The sequence below is a fragment of the Notolepis coatsorum genome, assembly GCF_963971535.1.
Source record: "Notolepis coatsorum genome assembly, chromosome: 6".
In the NCBI taxonomy this organism is placed as follows: Eukaryota; Metazoa; Chordata; class Actinopteri; order Aulopiformes; family Paralepididae; genus Notolepis; species Notolepis coatsorum.
The window spans coordinates 32,305,347-32,326,731 of NC_140170.1; the positions used below are offsets into that span (position 1 = coordinate 32,305,347).

At 40.3% G+C, this 21,385-nt stretch overlaps 1 protein-coding gene across 6 annotated transcripts in view; it reads left to right on the forward strand.

Annotated features, from left to right (window-relative positions):
• The window catches only part of ppp6r3 (protein phosphatase 6, regulatory subunit 3), a 172,748-nt gene that overhangs the window by 65,140 nt on the left and 86,223 nt on the right, over positions 1 to 21,385 (forward strand). For 5 of the 6 annotated variants that reach the window (XM_084316105.1, XM_084316109.1, XM_084316108.1 and 2 more), the window contains 5 exons: positions 1,437 to 1,589; positions 12,835 to 12,996; positions 15,808 to 15,872; positions 17,183 to 17,298; positions 18,146 to 18,231. In XM_084316105.1, the coding sequence (XP_084172231.1) occupies positions 1,437 to 1,589; positions 12,835 to 12,996; positions 15,808 to 15,872; positions 17,183 to 17,298; positions 18,146 to 18,231 (582 nt within the window). The remainder of the gene's footprint in view (positions 1 to 1,436; positions 1,590 to 12,834; positions 12,997 to 15,807; positions 15,873 to 17,182; positions 17,299 to 18,145; positions 18,232 to 21,385) is intronic. The other variant, XM_084316107.1, reaches the window with a different exon arrangement.

Consider the following 21,385-nt stretch of genomic DNA (forward strand, 5'->3'; position numbering starts at 1 on the left):
TAAACTCCTCCTCTGTATGTAAACTCCTCCTCTGTATTTAAACTCCTCCTCTGTATGTAAACTCCTCTGTATGTAAACTCCTCTGTATTTAAACTCCTCCCCTGTATGTAAACTCCTCCTCTGTATGTAAACTCCTCTGTATTTAAATTCCTACTCTGTATTTAAACTACTCTGTATGTAAACTCCTCCTCTGTATGTAAACTCCTCTGTATTTAACTCCTCCTCTGTATGTAAACTCCTCTGTATTTAAACTCCTCCTCTGTATGTAAACCCCTCTGTATTTAAACTCCTCCTCTGTATGTAAACTCCTCTGTATTTAAACTCCTCCTCTGTATGTAAACTCCTCCTCTGTATGTAAACTCCTCTGTATTTAAACTCCTCCTCTGTATGTAAACTCCTCTGTATTTAAACTCCTCTGTATGTAAACTCCTCCTCTGTATTTAAACTCCTCTGTATGTAAACTCCTCTGTATTAAAACTCCTCTGTATTTAAACTCCTCCTCTGTATGTAAACTCCTCTGTATTTAAACTCCTCCCCTGTATGTAAACTCCTCTGTATTTAAACTCCTCCTCTGTATGTAAACTCCTCTGTATTTAAACTCCTCTGTATGTAAACTCCTCCTCTGTATGTAAACTCCTCTGTATTTAAACTCCTCCTCTGTATGTAAACTCCTCTGTATGTAAACTCCTCTGTATGTAAACTCCTCTGTATTTAAACTCCTCTGTATGTAAACTCCTCCTCTGTATTTAAACTCCTCTGTATGTAAACTCCTCTGTATTTAAACTCCTCCTCTGTATGTAAACTCCTCTGTATTTAAACTCCTCTGTATGTAAACTCCTCCTCTGTATGTAAACTCCTCTGTATTTAAACTCCTCCTCTGTATTTAAACTACTCTGTATGTAAACTCCTCCTCTGTATGTAAACTCCTCTGTATTTAAACTCCTCTGTATGTAAACTCCTCCTCTGTATTTAAACTCCTCTGTATTTAAACTCCTCCTCTGTATTTAAACTCCTCTGTATTTAAACTCCTCCTCTGTATTTAAACTCCTCTGTATGTAAACTCCTCTGTATTTAAACTCCTCTGTATGTAAACTCCTCCTCTGTATGTAAACTCCTCCTCTGTATGTAAACTCCTCCTCTGTATTTAAACTCCTCCTCTGTATGTAAACTCCTCTGTATTTAAACTCCTCCTCTGTATTTAAACTCCTCTGTATTTAAACTCCTCCTCTGTATGTAAACTCCTCCTCTGTATTTAAACTCCTCTGTATGTAAACTCCTCCTCTGTATGTAAACTCCTCTGTATTTAAACTCCTCTGTATTTAAACTCCTCCTCTGTATGTAAACTACTCTGTATGTAAACTCCTCCTCTGTATTTAAACTCCTCCTCTGTATGTAAACTCCTCCTCTGTATGTAAACTCCTCCTCCTCTTCCTCAGCAGAACGTGATGAAGACCACATGGGGAGTACTGGACCCCCCGGTGGGGAACACTCGCCTGAACGTGGTGCGTCTGGTGGCCAGCTTACTACAGAGCAACACACACAGCATCACCGCCCAGCTGATCAGCCTCAACACACTGTCTGTCGTCCTGGTGAGACACACATACACACACACACACACACACACACACACACACACACACACACACACACACACACACCATCACCGTCCAGCTGATCAGCCTCAACACACTGTCTGTCATCCTGGTGTGGGATATTGTGGATATCTTGAAGAACGTTCTCAGTCAACCGAGATTCAGTTAATAACGAGGTTTATTAGCCAGACAGATAGAAATATACACATAGTATTTAGAGAGAATGGCTGAGCCTCTCGCCCCAGGTGATCAGCTGAAATCGCTCAGGTAGAGAAGATCGATTGTTGTCGGGAGGAGCCCTATATAGTGAAACGGGGGGCGGGGGGGAGACACGCATGATAGGTCAAACGAGTTAGGGGGGGGAAACAGGATAGGGGACAAAGGAGAAGGGAGGGGGATGTCTTTACATGAGAGTTGGGGAATCAATATATTATTCCACAGTTAGTCCATTCTTCTCTTTATAATGTGGGTGAGATCAATATATAATATACCAGGATTATTTGGAACAAGCTAAATATTGAAAAGTGAATAGACATGGTAAAAGAATGAGATCGCTGTAATCCATCGGTTATCAGATAATGAATGAATAGAAAACAAATAAAATGAAATTTTGGCCAATGTGATCTGTTGGTTTACCGGATTAATGAATGAAAATCAATTCAAATCCTTAATCTGGTGGTTGGCATAACAGTTTAAAATAGAAATATTTACATAGGTGATTCATGACTTGATTGACTGGACTAAGGTCTGTGTGTTATTTTGATATCAGAGATGTGGGAATGGTCCTCTCCTCAACTCTATCAAACAACATAAACTATAGCTGTGCAAATATCTTGGCTTACCTAGTCACTCACGTTGTGAATCAGACATTTAGGTGTCAGCTATGTGTCTTCATGATAATATCAATGGGAGCTAAGATCATTAATACTCAACCAATTAAACACATGTGAACACTGTCTCTGTGTGGTCAGTGCATAGGGTAAAACACAAAATCGTGTGCATAATTATCAGGAACAGGATTTACAAATAGGCATTAACCTAGTGGCTAATGTATAAAAAAAACATTTAAAAACAGTTAACCCTAGTGGTTTATATAAAAAACTGATATAAAAGGTGATTATGATAACCGTTATGCATTGTTCTAGTATATTGCTGTTGTGCATACTATCAATGGTCAAAACAAAACTTGGTGTCTTGGAACAAACCAACTGGTTCTGTCCTGTTTAACAATATAATTTGGCAATTTAAGGTTATTCACATGTGATGCAATGTGACTCTGATGGTGGACAATGTGTGTTAGACGTTTCTCGCGTGTTCACACGCCTTTTGGTTTACAGGTCTCTGATGATGTCTGTCTTCTTGACGATGTAGTCGGAAACATTTACTCCTCATTATTCAGAGGGGGTCTCCAGGCGGTCGCCATCCACTCCCTGTGTACCTCGTCAAAGGTCACAGGGTTATTGGGAGTGGTGGGGTGGCCGTCCACGGGGACGCTGTAGATTCCCCGTGGAGCTTGTGCTGCTCTGCATCTGCCGCTGTGCTCACACTTGGTCTTCATCAGGCCCAGAGACATGGCGGCAGGGTGTTCTTGAATGTGCTGTACTGGTCGGTCTTCCCCTCCTCGTCATTGCGGTACCACTTGAAGGAGGATGAGGGATTGCCGGTGTAGCAGCCAGTCAGTAGGACGCTCTCTCCCACACGGATGGTGGAGATACACGACGTTGGCCTTGGTCTGCCGTAGGCTGCCGGGGTGGCGCAGCAGGCTCAATCTCGTGGACGGTGATAACTCTGAACTCGTAGGTGTCTTCTTCTCTCAGGCCGTCGAAGGTGGATCTCCTCTCCGTCAGTGTCTCCTTGGTCAGTCTCCTTCGTCGTCCTCTACTGTTGTGGGTCGTCCAGGTCTCTGGGTTTTGTTCCTCTCTGCCGTGCTCCCGTTGTCGTTTGTGGCCAAGAGTCGCTCCTTCTCACTCGTCGTGTCCTCACCAATATGTGACCAACATGTCTCCATTTTCATTTTCCAGATTTTTCCAGATTGTGAAAGTACAGAATGTAAGCTTTCAAATGATGTGTCATACTTTGAAATCTGAGAATGTTTTGAATATCATATATTCATTTAAATCTTGTAACTCAGTCTGTTGTCTAAAACACTCAAGGGGAGAAAATGCCTCTCAAAGATTTCCACACTTCAGCTAGTTTGGGGAGGGGGGGGGGGCGTGGACAACTACCCTCACCTGAATGCGTCCATTGTTAACGTTAATGACTCTCTGTGTGAATGCCTTTACCTGGCTCAGTGAATCTGAATCCCAACGCGCAGCTCTATTCAGATGCAAAAATAAACCCAGCCCCCACCTCTCCTCTGTGGAGAGGAACAAACTGTTTCAAAACAGCCTTTTTTAAACACAGAATTCTTACAATTAGAGTTATTATATCTGTTCGCTGTTATACTAAATATGTTCTTCAACTCTCGAACTGTAGTCAAATTGAAGCCGATCTTACCTCAGGCCGGGTATGATGGGTGTGCTTCAGGATACTTACCTCGCCATGACTTCTCTGGCTATCCTCACATCTCAGTGTGGCTCATCATATTAGCATGGGGAAAAAACATAAAAATCTAGGCAGCCAGTTATTTTTGCATGAAAAACAATCATTCATTTTCTCATCTACTCTTAAGTAGCATTAATTCAATGATCCTATAATATATCTTGTGCATTTTGATAATCATTGTGTAAATGATTATCCTGCTTCCAACTGATACAAATAAATCTAACCCTAACTAACCTTACTGTCATGTTCTTGTCCCAATAAACTAACCTACACTGTAGCACCCAACACTGTTTGATGAACATTGTTACTCAGCTGATAGAGTTATGACCTTCCTGATGACTTGTCGCACAGAACCTGTAAGTCGCTTTGGATAAAAGCGTCAGCTAAATGACCAATGTAAATGTACACCTTGTACATGTTGATAATCATTGTGTAAATGATTATATTGATGTTCCACCTGGTTTTGTTGATATTTGCAGTCATAGAAATGTATTAGTTTGTTAAAAGGAAGAGTCATGCATGTTATTTAGTTAGTGGAAAAATAGAATTTGTGAGTAATTTCCTGACTGCATTCATCAAGTACCAGTGTTTATGTTTATGTTTATTTAGGATCCCCATTAGCTTTTGCACTGGGCAAAAGCTATTCTTCCTGGGGTCCGGCACGCACAAATATACAACAACATTCAATACATTACATCATCATCAACATCAACATCAATCACATCATCAATTACATCACTATCAACATCAGTTAGAATGATATTGTACAAGATATCCACCAGCAAAAAGCATTCAAATAAAATGATTGCGATATGCGAGCGTTTCCCGAGACACTAACTTATTATAGTCTTACCAATAGCAATATATTTTAGAACACCTAGATTTAGCGATAGCAATAGTAATATAACGTTAATGCAACAAAACGAATGCCTTGCTTTGTTAATCATAACGTTGATGCAGTAGCGTATGTCGTTGTGTTGACTGTAAGTCTGTAACGGACATGATAACAACATCAACAGCAGAGGTGGGCAATAGGTCCAGCTGCAGCGCCGGAGTGGGTCCAGCTGCAGCGCCGGACGGCCGGAGTGCAAGCGGTGTGACGTAATTGGCAGACTCGACTGTCAATCAATGGTCTACCTGACACGCAAACTCATAAACAATGTTTCTGTACTGGAGGTGTACAGTATTTCAATAGGCAACCCTGAAAGGATTATTTTTCTAGAAGAGCAACACAGCCAAAACATAGGCATTGTATGCATAAAAGGGGCAAAAGCTAAAGTTAAGTGACTGTTACTTTTGTAGCAGTAGTTTGATTTGATAGTTTATTTGATAGGGACAGCACATGTTAATGAACATCAAGTACAAAATGTAAACATGTAGGGTTCTAGCAAGATCTAATTTACACACATGCACGCACAGTACAAATATACATTTATTTTTGAAAGGAATTATTAACTGTTACTTGAAATATTTTCACTGTGCTCCTAAATATTTTTGGGTGCTCCTAAATTTCTTTGTGTGCTCCTAAATTTTTTCATTTCATTTTTCATTTCATTTTTCATTCACATGTGCTCCTTGGGAAAAAGGTTAGCGTAGAGCCCTGTCCACATAACAAGAGAGCTCTGCCCGGAACATTTTCCCAGATGCACAGAGCACCCCATCTGGTTTAGAGTGGAGTGCAACTCGCCAGAAATCCACCAGGCGGCGGTATTGAGGCGTTGAAATATCAGACAGAGTCCAGAGGCTCCCACAGCCTTCAGAGTCAGAGATTTTATTTGCCACGTATGGACGGATCCACATTGGAATACAGGTACAGAGCAAACACTGTCTACAACTAAACCAATACAGGAGCAGAGTAGAAACAGTAGACGAAAAATATGTAAAAACACACAGTATAAAAGGACAAATGCTAAAGTTGATATCAACATCCCCTAAGTGCATATCATAGTAAAGTGCATAATGCATAGAGGCACAATTTACAGTAAAAGTGCATATAATCAAAGTGCATGATGCACAGACGCACAGAAACAGCACTTCCACAACCTGACTAATAACACACCAAAACAAAATAGGATAATATACAAATCTAGCCTTTGGAGTTATTCAGGCTGCGCACAGCACTGGGGAAGAAGCTCCTAGTAAACCCAGAGAAAGAAAGAAAGAGAAAGAAGAAACTTGCTGGATGAATTATGAATGCCAATAGCGAATAAAGGAAATAGCGATCATAAAAACGAGTAAACTCGTTGTTGGCCTTATTAGATTGGCGGCCAATAACGAGTATACTGGTTTTTGGCGCAGAACCAGTTAATAATGAAAGTAATGAACTGCATCCCTGAACCCGCAGGCCTCTGTAATGAACTGAACCCTCAGGCCTCTGTAATGAACCCTCAGGCCTCTGTAATGAACTGAACCCTCAGGCCTCTGTAATGAACCCTCAGGCCTCTGTAATGAACCCTCAGGCCTCTGTAATGAACTGAACCCTCAGGCCTCTGTAATGAACTGAACCCTCAGGCCTCTGTAATGAACTGAACCCTCAGGCCTCTGTAATGAACTGAACCCTCAGGCCTCTGTAATGAACTGAACCCTCAGGCCTCTGTAATGAACTGAACCCTCAGGCCTCTGTAATGAACTGAACCCTCAGGCCTCTGTAATGAACTGAACCCTCAGGCCTCTGTAATGAACTGAACCCTCAGGCCTCTGTAATGAACTGAACCCTCAGGCCTCTGTAATGAACTGAACCCTCAGGCCTCTGTAATGAACTGAACCCTCAGGCCTCTGTAATGAACCCTCAGGCCTCTGTAATGAACTGAACCCTCAGGCCTCTGTAATGAACTGAACCCCCAGGCCTCTGTAATGAACCCTCAGGCCTCTGTAATGAACCCTCAGGCCTCTGTTGTGATATATACAACAACATGTCGTCCGCGTGGAGCGAGACTTTATGCTCCGAGCCCGCGCGCATGATCCCCTTGATATCGGTGTTCTGCCTCATAGCCAGCGCAAGGGGCTCCATTGCGATCGCGAAAAGGAGTGGAGATAAAGGACATCCCTGTCTCGTACCCCTATGGAGTTCAAAGTAGGTGGATAGATTGTTGTTGGTGCGAACGGCAGCCATCGGAGACATATATAACATTTTAATCCAAGCTATGAGTTTAGGGCCAAACCCAAACCTCTCCAGAGCGTGAAAAAGATAGTCCCACTCCACCCGATCAAACGCTTTTTCCGCATTAAGGGAGAGGACCACCTCAGGTGTTCCGGGTGGAGAGGGGCTATACAGGATATTTAGGAGGCGTCTGATATTAAAGAGAGTACCGATTCTTGATGAAGCCTGTTTGGTCCGGCGAGATAATTGAGGACAGAACCCCCTCCAGACGACGGGCCAGAACCTTAGCGAGAACCTTGACATCGGCGTTAAGGAGGGAAATTGGACGGAACGAGCCGCATTCCAGTGGGTTCTTGTCTTTCTTAAGGATTAAGGAGATAACCGCTTGGCGCATGGTCGGAGGAAGAGAATTTGTTGAGAATGATTCATCAAATACGGCTAGCAGCAGCGGGGACAGCTGGGTTGAGAATTTTTTGTAGAAGTCTGTAGGGTAGCCGTCTGGCCCCGGGGACTTGCCACTCTGCATAGATCTAATCGCTGACTGCGGCCCTCTCTGGGTCGACTCGGAGGACTCTATAGGATGCAGAGGGTCCTATAGAAATCGTCTAGCGTGGAGGGCCCCGCTTGCAAGTCCGAGGTGTATAACGATTGGTAGAACGTTTTAAAGCTTTTATTAATTTTTAAGGTTGTCAGTGGCTTTTGAGCCCCGCTCGTCGTTGATAGTGGGGATGGACTGGTTGGCAGTTCTTTGTCGCAGCTGATGGGCAAGTATCCGTCCGGCCTTCTCCCCATGTTCATAGTACCCCTGTCGCGTTTTAGTAATGAGGTACTCAGCCTGTCAAACTCAGTTCGCAGCAATATACGTTTTTTCAACGTGTCGGTTGATGGCGAGTGGCTATGTAGTCTATCTAGCTCCAAAATCTCGTCCGTCAGTTGCTTAAGGCGTGCCGTGTTTATCTTCTTTTGGTTGCCGCAATATGAAATCACCTGTCCCCTTAAGTACGCCTTCAGTGATTCCCAAATGGTTAAAGAAGACATTCCCGGAGTCTTATTAACACTTTGATCGCCATTGGTTAAATTCATAATTTACCATCCCTAGCCAGCTCTATTTGTCTATGGAGAAGTTCCCCTTCTTTGCAGGGCTATAACTTTTTAAATTCTATTGCTAAATTGACATTATTATGGCCCATTCAATGTCCTATATGTATTGTTCAGGGTGTATCAATGTTATACTTTTTCATTCACATATTCATACTAAAATACGGTCTAAAGTATAAGTATGTTTTTTTTTTTTTTTTTTTTTATATTTTTTTTTATTATTGCAAAACAAAAAATTATTAAAAGTCAGTACTCAACACACAATGCATAATGAAACTTTCAGTAAAGGTGGTTAAAATATATGCAAGTACAGAAACAGGATAAAACAAAAATAGTCTATAATAACATTTTAACCGTATACAGTGTATATCCAGCGAAATTACAATTATATAAATGTTAGTATATAATATACCCCTAATACCTATTTTCTAAAACCCTACACACATATGCTCCAGCTCAGACCCCCCCCTCCCGGACCCCCTCTTGGATAGTACCTCCATTATCCCTCACTCCTAACCAGACACTACCATTATAAGCTAGCTTTTATTCTCTCCACCACTTCTAACCACATTGACATATTGGATTCATTGAGCCCCAGAATTCTTGCTGTAGATATTTCTTGATATATCACATCGATTTTTTTTATCGTTTTCTGCAGCTTTCTTCAGAACGTGATTTATAGCCCCAAATGCACTATATTGATGATCAAATACAGTTTGGTAGCGATCGGTGCCATATGAAAAATTTCAACTGGAGGTACTTCTAGAAGTTACTACGTATCATCTGATATTGACCGGATGGGCGAGGGGGCGTTTATAATTCCGTGGGCAACGTTATACCATTCATCTAGTGTGGGTCATATGATCATCAGATCAGTTAGTATAGAATACGTTAGAAAATAACGTTGAAACTCACTGTATCTTCCTCGCGCCGTTGGACGATCAGCGTGGAGTAGACAGTTTTCGATTATGGGATGTTGATCCTGATGAACCATTTCCAGGTTGTATAATACTATATACGTCCAAATAACGTTGTTTATTGAGTTAGGGCGAGCGATTGATTATCCAGTGTGTCGAGATGGAGTCCGGCTACCGATCGCGAGTGCCCGGACGACATATGGATGAGCACTACCTGTTTGGCGCGCCCCTCCCTCTTGGCCGATCTGCCGATCGGCCACCAGATGGCGCTCTTGAACCGTTAGACAGTTGAGTGGAGCTCACCAGTACATCTCATGTCTCCGGAGGAGAAATATGATTTTGATCTCAGATTTTTGAATTATTGATATCAAAGACGAGTTACGGTGTCTTCGGCAGAATGAGCATGGCTAGGAATGACGTCTAAACACGTCATCGGCGATTAAAGTGTTAATGTCGAGAAATAATGTAATTTCCTAGGTGATGAAGCTTGTGAAGGCTTCCTCCGACAGGAGCAATGGGTTGAGTCTCCACTGGCGGTGGCCGAGCCGTGTATTCGGGATACTCATTTTCATAACTAAGGGACCATGGTCTGAGATAACTATCGCTCCGTATTCGCATTTGGTTACAAGGGGAAGGAGTCTCTTATCCAGGAGAAAGCTGTCTATGCGCGAGAAGGTATTATGGACCGGGAAAAAAAAGGAGTATCCTCTGGATGTAGGATTACGAAACCGCCACACGTCAGCTACCCCATATGATTTAAGAAAGCGCCGGATTGCGTGGGCCGATCTGGACTGGGGGGCCGTTCTGGGCAAGCTACGGTCCAGCACCGGGGAGAGTGCACAGTTCATGTCGCCGCCAAGGATGAGATGGTGCGAGGTCATATCCGGTAGGTGAGAAAAAAGGCTGGTGAAGAACGAAGGGTTGTCCCAGTTTGGTGCGTAGATATTAGCCAGAATGACCGGAAATGAATGCAGTTTCCCCACCACTATAATATAGCGCCCTGCAGGGTCACTTGACATAGTAAATGGCGTGTTTTTATCTATCAAAATGGCTGCTCCTCTGGCCTTTGTGTGGAAGTTGGAGTGATACATCTGTCCCACCCACCCCCCCCCCCCAGTCGAGCATGGTCCGCAGTTTTTAAATGCGTCTCCTGTAAAAACACTACGTCTGCATTGAGTTGTTTTAAATGTGTAAGTACCTTCTTACGCTTTACTGGGTGGTTGAGTGATTTAACATTCCAACTCACAAAATTGACAGAGCACCCTTCCAGCCCCATGGTATCACCCGTGTCGATCATAGTAGATGAGAGAGGCCATGCATCTGGAACCTAGAGAGAGCTCAGCACAGCTGCAGGTGAAAACAGACGTCTGATCAGTTAAGCATGTTGAATGTACAAGTCCGGTAAACACAAAAAAGGGTGCCTGATTGGGTGATATAGAATAAATTGGAAGAGGTGTGGGAGTGTGCGTGTGTCCATGCGTCTACAAATGGGTGTGTACCTGGGCATATGCCCTTCAGTGTTCGTGCAGTTGCGTGCACGTGAACCTATGTGTGTGTGTGGATGTATCGGACACAGCCAGGCTGTAAGCGTATGGGTGTGTAGGCGTGAGTGTGTGGGTCCATGCCCCCGTATCTGTATAATGTGTAAACGTGTATGTGCGTCTACATGTGTGTCTGTGCATGCGCGTAAAATATGCGCCCACGTGTGTGTGGTACGTCTATAATCTCTAGATAGTGCATCCATTAGGTGTGCGAGCACGTGCGTCATCGTAGGTGTGAGCATGTGTGTACATATTTATATGTCTGTATGTGGGGCCAAAATTATACACTGTTCACATCACCTGTACATCATAAGTAGAGGGCAATGAATTTGCTGGAGATCGGTGAGTCACTTAGCTTGATATATGGTGTCCAGTGGCGTCCTCTCAATGCTAGGCAGATGATGCTACACATAGATGATCACACAGTAGACATTACAGTAGCCTCTATACATATATTGTCCTGTTGAAGTTAATATGATACATTGTTCACATCACCTGCATATCATAAGCAGCACGTACACACCGATACATCTCTCTTTCTATGTTGTCTCACCCGCTGCAGCGTGTACAATGTTCTTTCTGACGTAGCTCATTGCTTCACCTGCATCGATGAACTCTTAATCTTTTCCCCCGTGCGTGATGCGAAGTCGGGCTGGAAAAAGAATGCCGTACCGGGTGCCCTCACGACCGCGTAGTAGCTTCCTCACCTCCGTAAACGCAGCCCTGGCCTTCGCGACGCTCGTGGCATAGTCGGGGAAGATCGCAATAGGCATTCCGTTGAACTGTATTGGGGCCTGAGCGCGCGCCCGGCTCAACCTCGACACAGTCCTGGTAGTAGTGGAGTTTAGCCACGATAGCACGAGGCTTCCCGTCCGTCCTCTTCGGCCCCAGTGTTCTGTGCGAGCGGGCGACCAGCACTTCATTATCCATTTGTAGCACGTCTCTCAGTAGTTTTGAGACCGACGCAGTGGAACTCGAGCCTTCCGTCTCAGCCACCCCAACTATCCTCACGTTGCACCTCCGCATTCTTCCTTCCATGTCCTCACACTTCCCTCTGAGACCCGCCATCTCTGATTTTAAGTCTTTGACTGGTTTGTAGCGTTACCACCTCGTCCGACCACCTCGAGAGACCACCCTCCACGTCTTTAACTGTAGCCTCCATTTTGTTCATGTCCACACGCAGTGTCGCTACACAGCTTCGCATTTCCTCATTCATCACTTTAAGGTCGAACTCTTTGGAAAGTGCACCTTTCAATTCCGATTGTATTATCTCTGCGAGTTCCGATTTCAGCGCGAGGAGAATCTCCGCCTTTAAGGCTGTGGTATCCACGCCGGAGATCTTTGACGGTGTGGACGGTGGTGGCCCAGAAATGGAAGTCGAGGCTTTTTCAGGCCTACTTGGAGTCGAGACGTATCTGTATTTGCGTAGGTTTGATGCCATCTGTCCGTGTAAACAATGACCATTGGTTTGAGCAAATGTACCCTGAGTAAGATTCACTAAGTTTTGTAAATCCGTAAGCTTATTAAATTAAGATAAAATAAAAATAAGTAGAGGCTCGACGGGAGCTAGAACAAATGGCGTGTTACTCCATTGCTCGCCTAGCCACGCCCCTGCTACGACAATGTTCACTGGAAAATGAGTCTTTGATAAGCGACGGGCAGATTGTTTATTCTGTGGTCATGGATCTTCACTTTCATTTTAAACCTACAGCGCCCCCCAGTGGATCTTTACTCCCATTTAAATCTCAGAGCGTCTCGAGTGTCTACTCTCTAGTCTGAGTCTAAGAACTAGGATTTACCAACACCTGTCTGTCTCTCTCTCGCTGTCTCTTCCCCCCCCCCCCCTCTCTCTCTCTCTCTCTCTCTCTCTCTCTCTCCTCTCTCTCTCTCCTCTCCTCTCTCTCTCTCTCTCTCTCTCTCTCTCTCTCTCTCTCTCTCTCTCTCTCTCTCTCTCTCTCTCTCTCTCTCTCTCTCTCTCTCTCTCCTCTCTCTCTCTCTCTCTCTCTCTCTCTCTCTCTCTCTCTCTCTCTCTCCTCTCTCAGGACATGTATTTCAAATACATCTGGAACAACTTCCTCCATCTGCAGGTAGAGATCTGTACAGCCATGATCCTGGCTTTGCCCCCCTCCCCCCCCCCCAGTGCTGACGGCCTGAGCCAATCGGATGTCACCGAGCAGGCCAGAGAGTCACTGCTCATCAAACATGTGAGAGATTAGATTATATCTGTTAAATAGATATTAGATTATATCTGTTAAATAGAGATTAGATTATATCTGTTAGATAGAGATTAGATTATATCTGTTAGATAGATATTAGATTATATCTGTTAAATAGAGATTATATCTGTTAGATAGAGATTAGATTATATCTGTTAAATAGAGATTAGATTATATCTGTTAAATAGAGATTAGATTATATCTGTTAAATAGAGATTAGATTATATCTGTTAGATAGAGATTCGATTATATCTGTTAAATAGAGATTAGATATCTGTTAAATAGAAATTAGATTATATCTGTTAAATAGAGATTAGATTATATCTGTTAAATAGAGATTAGATATCTGTTAAATAGATATTAGATTATATCTGTTAAATAGAGATTAGATTATATCTGTTAAATAGAGATTAGATTATATCTGTTAGATAGAGATTAGATTATATCTGTTAAATAGAGATTAGATTATATCTGTTAAATAGAGATTAGATTATAACTGTTAAATAGAGATTAGATTATATCTGTTAAATAGAGATTAGATTATATCTGTTAGATAGAGATTAGATTATATCTGTTAAATAGAGATTATATTATATCTGTTAAATAGAGATTAGATTATAACTGTTAAATAGAGATTAGATTATATCTGTTAAATAGAGATTAGATTATATCTGTTAAATAGAGATTAGATATCTGTTAAATAGAGATTAGATTATAACTGTTAAATAGAGATTAGATTATATCTGTTAAATAGAGATTAGATATCTGTTAAATAGAGATTAGATTATAACTGTTAAATAGAGATTAGATTATATCTGTTAAATAGAGATTAGATTATATCTGTTAAATAGAGATTAGATTATATCTGTTAAATAGAGATTAGATTATATCTGTTAAATAGAGATTAGATTATATCTGTTAAATAGAGATTAGATATCTGTTAAATAGAGATTAGATATCTGTTAAATAGAGATTATATCTGTTAAATAGAGATTCGGTTATATCTGTTAAATAGAGATTAGATTATATCTGTTAAATAGAGATTAGATTATATCTGTTAAATAGAGATTAGATTATATCTGTTAAATAGAGATTAGATTATATCTGTTAAATAGAGATTAGATTATATCTGTTAAATAGAGATTAGATTATATCTGTTAAATAGAGATTAGATTATATCTGTTAAATAGAGATTAGATTATATCTGTTAGATAGAGATTAGATTATATCTGTTAGATAGAGATTAGATTATATCTGTTAAATAGAGATTAGATTATATCTGTTAAATAGAGATTAGATTATAGCTGTTAAATAGAGATTAGATTATATCTGTTAGATAGAGATTAGATTATATCTGTTAGATAGATATTAGATTATATCTGTTAAATAGAGATTAGATTATATCTGTTAGATAGATATTAGATTATATCTGTTAAATAGAGATTCGATTATATCTGTTAGATAGATATTAGATTATATCTGTTAGATAGATATTAGATTATATCTGTTAAATAGAGATTAGATTATATCTGTTAGATAGAGATTAGATTATATCTGTTAAATAGAGATTAGATTATATCTGTTAGATAGATATTAGATTATATCTGTTAAATAGAGATTAGATTATATCTGTTAAATAGAGATTCGATTATATCTGTTAAATAGAGATTATATCTGTTAAATAGAGATTCGATTATATCTGTTAAATAGTGATTAGATTATAACTGTTAAATAGAGATGAGATTATATCTGTTAAATAGAGATTCGATTATATCTGTTAAATAGAGATTATATTATATCTGTTAAATAGAGATTAGATTATATCTGTTAAATAGAGATTAGATTATATGTTAAATAGAGATTTGATTATATCTGTTAAATATAGATTAGATATCTGTTAAATAGATATTCGATTATATCTGTTAAATAGATATTCGATTATATCTGTTAAATAGAGATTCGATTATCTGTTAAATATAGATTAGATATCTGTTAAATAGAGATTAGATATCTGTTAAATATAGATTATATCTGTTAAATAGAGATTAGATTATATCTGTTAAATAGAGATTAGATTATAACTGTTAAATAGAGATGAGATTATATCTGTTAAATAGAGATTAGATTATATCTGTTAAATAGAGATTAGATTATATCTGTTAAATAGAGATTAGATTATATCTGTTAAATATAGATTAGATTATATCTGTTAAATAGAGATTAGATTATAGCTGTTAAATAGAGATTAGATCATATCTGTTAAATAGAGATTAGATTATATCTATTGAAATACAGAGATTAGACTGTTGGAAATACAGAGATTAGTTTATAGTCTGTAAAATGTTAAATGTAATCTTAAATTGGTCTCAGGATTATTTCTGAGAAATGGCAAACGTTTTTTGCTTCTGCTTTTATTACAGCCTGCAAAGTCAGCTGACTGTGTGTTTCTCTCTCTCTCTGTTTCTCTTTCTCTCTCTCTGTTTCTCTCTCTCTGGTCTGTGTTTCTCTGTCTGTTTCTCACTCTCCCTCCCTCTCACTCTCCCTTCCTCACTCTCTCTCTCTCTCTCTCTCTCTCTCTCTCTCTCTCTCTCTCTCTCTCTCTCTCTCTCTCTCTCTCTCTCTGTCTCTGTCTCTGTCTCTGTCTCTGTCTCTGTCTCTGTCTCTGTCTCTCTCTCTCTGTCTCCCCCCCCCTCTCTCTCTCTCTATCTCTCTCTATCTCTCCATCTCTATCTCTATCTCTCTCTATCTTTCTATCTCTCTCGCTCTATCTCTCTCTCTCTCTCTCTCGCTCTCTCTCAGCTCTTCCAGAAGTGCCGGTTTGTCCAGAGAATCGTGGAGGCTTGGAGCTCCAATGAGAAGGAGCAGTGAGTCACTTTTATTTTTTTTTATCAAATTCTTTTTAAATTTTCTTTCTCGTTTTTTACATAATAAAAAATAAACAACTAAACAAAACATGACAGCACATAATACAATAATAATAAACAGAACATCACCAGACAATAATAGTAATAACAACAATAATGACAGTAGAAATAACAAACAAACAAAAAAGAAATAAATACAGAACTTAAAAATAAAAACGAATTATATTATCACAGATGCCACAAAAGACATTTCCTTCATCCCCGGGCCCCCCAGGGTCAACACCCCGCCCCCGCTCCGCTGCTAGGTAGTGGCCTTAACTGTCTCTGCCGCTGCGACCCACAGCTCAATGCTGGCCTGTCCCAGCCCAATTACACGTGCAATAGAGATCACCATGTAAATTACATCCAGTAGTGTCGGAGACCAATTAACCCTTTCACTGCCACACGACAGCCGGTTAACCCTTTCACTGTGACAATACAGACGGTTAGCCCTTTACTATCACACAACCGACGGCGATGCTCCATCATTAGCATCATTAGCTCCGCATCCATGCTAATGATGGAGCATCGCCGTCGGTTGTGTGATAGTAAAGGGCTAACCTTCTGTCGTGTGGCAGTGAAAGAGTTAACTCATTCTGTGCCAATCACGAGAAAAGCCGGGTTAACTCGCCAACCGTTCAGCGCCAATCATGAGAAAAGTCGGGTTTTAATCATTATTTCTTTTATTAGCTATATCCATTCATTTTTCATCCATCCAGCCTGATGTTATCATTGGGAATGGGTCTGAGCTCGCAAAGGGCAAATACCGCCGCCTACGCCTTCCAGCCGGTATTGCACTCCATTAGAAACAATGTCGTTTTTTTTCTGGGCCGATCTGAGCCGTGCGGGCGGGGTTTAAATACTCCGGTAGGACAAGCGTTTACAACGATACATGCAAGGCTGCCCCCCCCCCCCCCCCCCCCTTCATATGCAATGCCGGACAACGTGGGACGGACCTCCGCGAGCAGTATTTGGAATGGTGATCAGATAATTGGATTATCTTTTTTGCATTACATCAGAGACAAGGTAAGAACACTATATATCAAATCTTGCGTTGATCTGATATTTCTTTCTCCCGCGATCGAAGCATTTCATGAGGAAGGATAATAACGATAATCTAGCGTTGATTTCAGGAAGATTCGATAATCAGGCAAACATCTTTTTTTAATCCCTGATGAATGTTTGTCTTGTTCCCAACTGCTTTTCTACAGGTTCATACACTAATGGTGTGTGTGTGTGTGTGTGTGTGTGTGTGTGTGTCCGCGCTCCAGGGCAGAGGGTGGTTGTAGGCGGGGCTACATGGGTCACCTGACCAGAATAGCTAATTCTATAGTTCACAACTGTGAGAAAGGTCCCAACGGACCACAAATACAGACACTCATATCTGGTAAGATACCTGTCTGTCTGTCCTTCTGCCTCTCTCTCTCTCTTTCTCTCTCTCTCTCTCGCTCTCGCTCTGTCTCTGTCTCCCCCCCCTCTCTCTCTCGCTCTCGCTCTCGCTCTCGCTCTCGCTCTCTCGCTCTGTCTCTGTCTCCCCCCCCCTCTCTCGCTCTCTCTCTCTCTCTCTCTCTCTCTTTCTCTTTCTCTCTCTCTTTCTCTCTGTTAAAGGGAAACTCTGTAAATAAGTCCTGCATGTTAATTCCTCTCAGTCCAACATTAGTGAACTTTAACAACTATCCAAATCTAAAAACTAAGTGCTCAAACTTGTTAATGTCATCGGGTATAATGATGTAACCCAAGCGGTGTCTGAGGAAGGCCTTGTCGAGGAGGTGTCACCCCCTCCCCATACCATATGAACTTTGAACTCCCATTGTTTATACCCTAGGCTCTGTTATACATACTGTACTCTGAACTGCCTATACTCAATGTATACCTACCTACTTCTTTCACTGTCTACAACTGCCCTACACTGTAATCACAATAGTCATAACTACCTACCTCAAACTATAGTCTACCTATATAACTCTGTAATATATATGAATGGAATAGTCTATACCTGATGACATCACAAGAGCCACTGGTCTATGGTCTATACCTGATGACATCACAAGTATTAATGCTCTGGTTTCTCCTTTGGGAGAGTCGCTCATGTTCACAGACAGTGACTGAACTTTAGGCCATGGAAATAACGGATTGGAGCCCTTAATTTGGGTGTAGTTCCTCTTTAATCCACCAGATGGTGTCAGCAGATTAACGTGTGTGTGTGTGTGTGTGTGTGTGTGTGTGTGTGACAGAGCTCCCAGTAGAGGACAGAGAGGGATGGGAGGTGTTTATCTCTGGTCAGCTGTCTGATATCAACAAGAGGAATACTATTGACCTGGTAGGACATACACATGCACGGCACACACACACACATATATATACTTACTTATATATATATATACACACACTATATATACACAACAACAAGAGGAATACTGTTGACCTGGTAGGACACACATCTATATATACAACAGCAATATATATATATATATATATATACACACACACATATTTATACACACACACATATATATACACACACACATATATACACACACACATATATACACACACACATGTATATATATATACACACACACATATCCACACATGTTGTACATACAACACACGCACATATATCCACACAATATATACAACACATATATATACCTCTATGTGATGTGGTTTTATATATATATTCTAGTTGATGTGGTTTTATATTATATATCTATAGTTGATGTGGTTTTATATTTATATCTCTAGTTGATGTGGTTTTATATTTATATCTCTAGTTGATGTGGTTTTATATATATATCTCGTTGATGTGGTTTTATATATATATCTCTAGGTGATGTGGTTTTATATTATATATTCTAGTTGATGTGGTTTTATATATATATTCTAGTTGATGTGGTTTTATATATATATCTCTAGGTGATGTGGTGTTATATATATATCTAGTTGATGTGGTTTTATATATATATCTAGTTGATGTGGTTTTATATATATATCTCTAGTTGATGTGGTTTTATATTATATATTCTAGTTGATATGGTTTTATATATATATTTTAGTTGATGTGGTTTTATATATATATTCTAGTTGATGTGGTTTTATATATATATCTCTAGGTGATGTGGTGTTATATATATCTCTAGGTGATGTGGTTTTATATTATATACCTCTAGGTGATGTGGTTTTATATATATATATCTCTAGGTGATGTGGTTTTATATATATATCTCTAGGTGATGTGGTTTTATTTATATATATCTCTAGGTGATGTGGTTTTATATTATATACCTCTAGGTCAGTGGTTCCCAACCTTTTTCCCCCCAGGGACCCCCAAACATCTCTGATGAAATTCGCGGACCCCCTCCTAATAAGATACCATAAAATATTTTTTTTTTTTTCATTTTAATAACAAACTGCTTATACACAGGCATATGCATCACAATTAGACCCACTATGCTTCTTTGACTTGTGCCTTCAATCAACAAATCTCATCTTGCACCATATGCATTTCAAAATGTTTGGCCAATATTCAAATGCTGTATTCATCCTCTCAAATCAGGCCCTAATGGTGAACGGTTTGCATTTATGGAACAAATCAATGCAACAAATTAAACTAAATATGAGACAGGAAATTCCAATCAGTACCAGAGAGAATCTGTCCTAGCTGGGTTTAATACCTTTTTTTTGTCATTTTAATAACAAACTGCTTATACACAGGCATATGCATCACAATTAGACCCACTATGCTTCTTTAACTTGTGCCTTCAATCAACAAATCTCATCTTGCACCATATGCATTTCAAAATGTTTGGCCAATATTCAAATCCTGTATTCATCCTCTCAAATCAGTCCCTAATGGTGAACGGTTTGCATTTATGGAACAAATCAATGCAACAAATTAAACTAAATATGAGACAGGAAATTCCAATCAGTAGCAGAGAGAATCTGTCCTAGCTGGGTTTAATACCTTTTTTTTGTCATTTTAATAACAAACTGCTTATACACAGGCATATGCATCATAATTAGACCCACTATGCTTCTTTGACTTGTGCCTTCAATCAACAAATCTAATCTTGCACCTTATGTATTTCAAAATTTTGGCCAATATTCAAATCCTGTATTCATCCTCTCAAATCAGGCCCTAATGGTGAACGGTTTGCATTTATGTTGAATGAAGTAAGAATCCACTGCAGTAAAAATATCCTCACCTCGAGTGGTGGTAGTAAGGTTGACTGACATGAGAATGTCCTGCTTCAGATCCTCATTTTCAATATATTGCACATAAACGATGAGCACAGCCTCGTCTGCGACAGTTGTAGTTTCATCAAGTTGTATGGCAAATGGACCCTTTCTAAGCTTTTCTGACAGCTGCTGCTCGCAATCACTTGACATCTTATCAATTCGGTATTTCACTACATTGTTCGAGAGTGGTACTGATTTTAGTTTATCCGCCACCTGTGGGCCGCACAGTTTCTAAACCATTTTGATGCAGGCTGGTTTGATGAGCTGCTCGCCAATATTGTGCGGTTTCTTTGCTTTTGCAATTAAAAGCGAACACTCAAAGGAGGCTTCGGTAGCCTTCTGTAAATCACTGCCACCCCTGCTCCACGCTACTCTAACATCAACAGGCTTGTTCGCCTTGAGAGACTGTTCTTTCCTCCGAAAAAAGTCTGGATCCTTCCCAACGGTTTCTGGGTGCTTAGACGCCTGATGTCTCTTCAGCTTGCTGGGCTTCAGGCTCGAGTTTGCCAACTTTTCTCCACAAATCACACACTCAGGTCGTTTGTCTGGTCCCTCAGTGAAGCCCATGGTGATGTAATTTTCGCTTATTGCTGTAGGTCCTAACTTTTTTTGCAGATGAGCTGCCATCATCTCCTTTTAGTTTGTCACACATTTTCGCCTCTGGCGGCTGACTGCAGACGAGCCGAGAAAGTTAACTAGCGTGCTAGGCTAGCTACAGAAAGTGATACAGTCAACTGATTCGCGTTTTAGCGGCTACCCGGTAGCCTACTGTTAACATTCAAAAATCATGTCTAGATGTTTATTTATTTATCTTTATTTTTTTATTGTAGTGGAGAGACTATTCATGCTTCTGATGATAAAAAAAAAATTAATAAAAAAATAAAAATAAAAAATACCTCAAATCATCTGTGGTCTGGCGGACCCCCTGCGCCCCCTGGCGGACCCCCAGGGGGTCCGCGGACCCCAGGTTGGGAATCACTGCTCTAGGTGATGTGGTTTTATATATATATCTCTAGGTGATGTGGTGTTATATATATCTCTAGGTGATGTGGTTTTATATTATATACCTCTAGGTGATGTGGTTTTATATTATATACCTCTAGGTGATGTGGTTTTATATATATCTCTAGGTGATGTGGTTTTATATATATATCTCTAGGTGATGTGGTTTTATTTATATATATATCTAGGTGTGGTTTTATATATATATTCTAGTTGATGTGGTTTTATATATA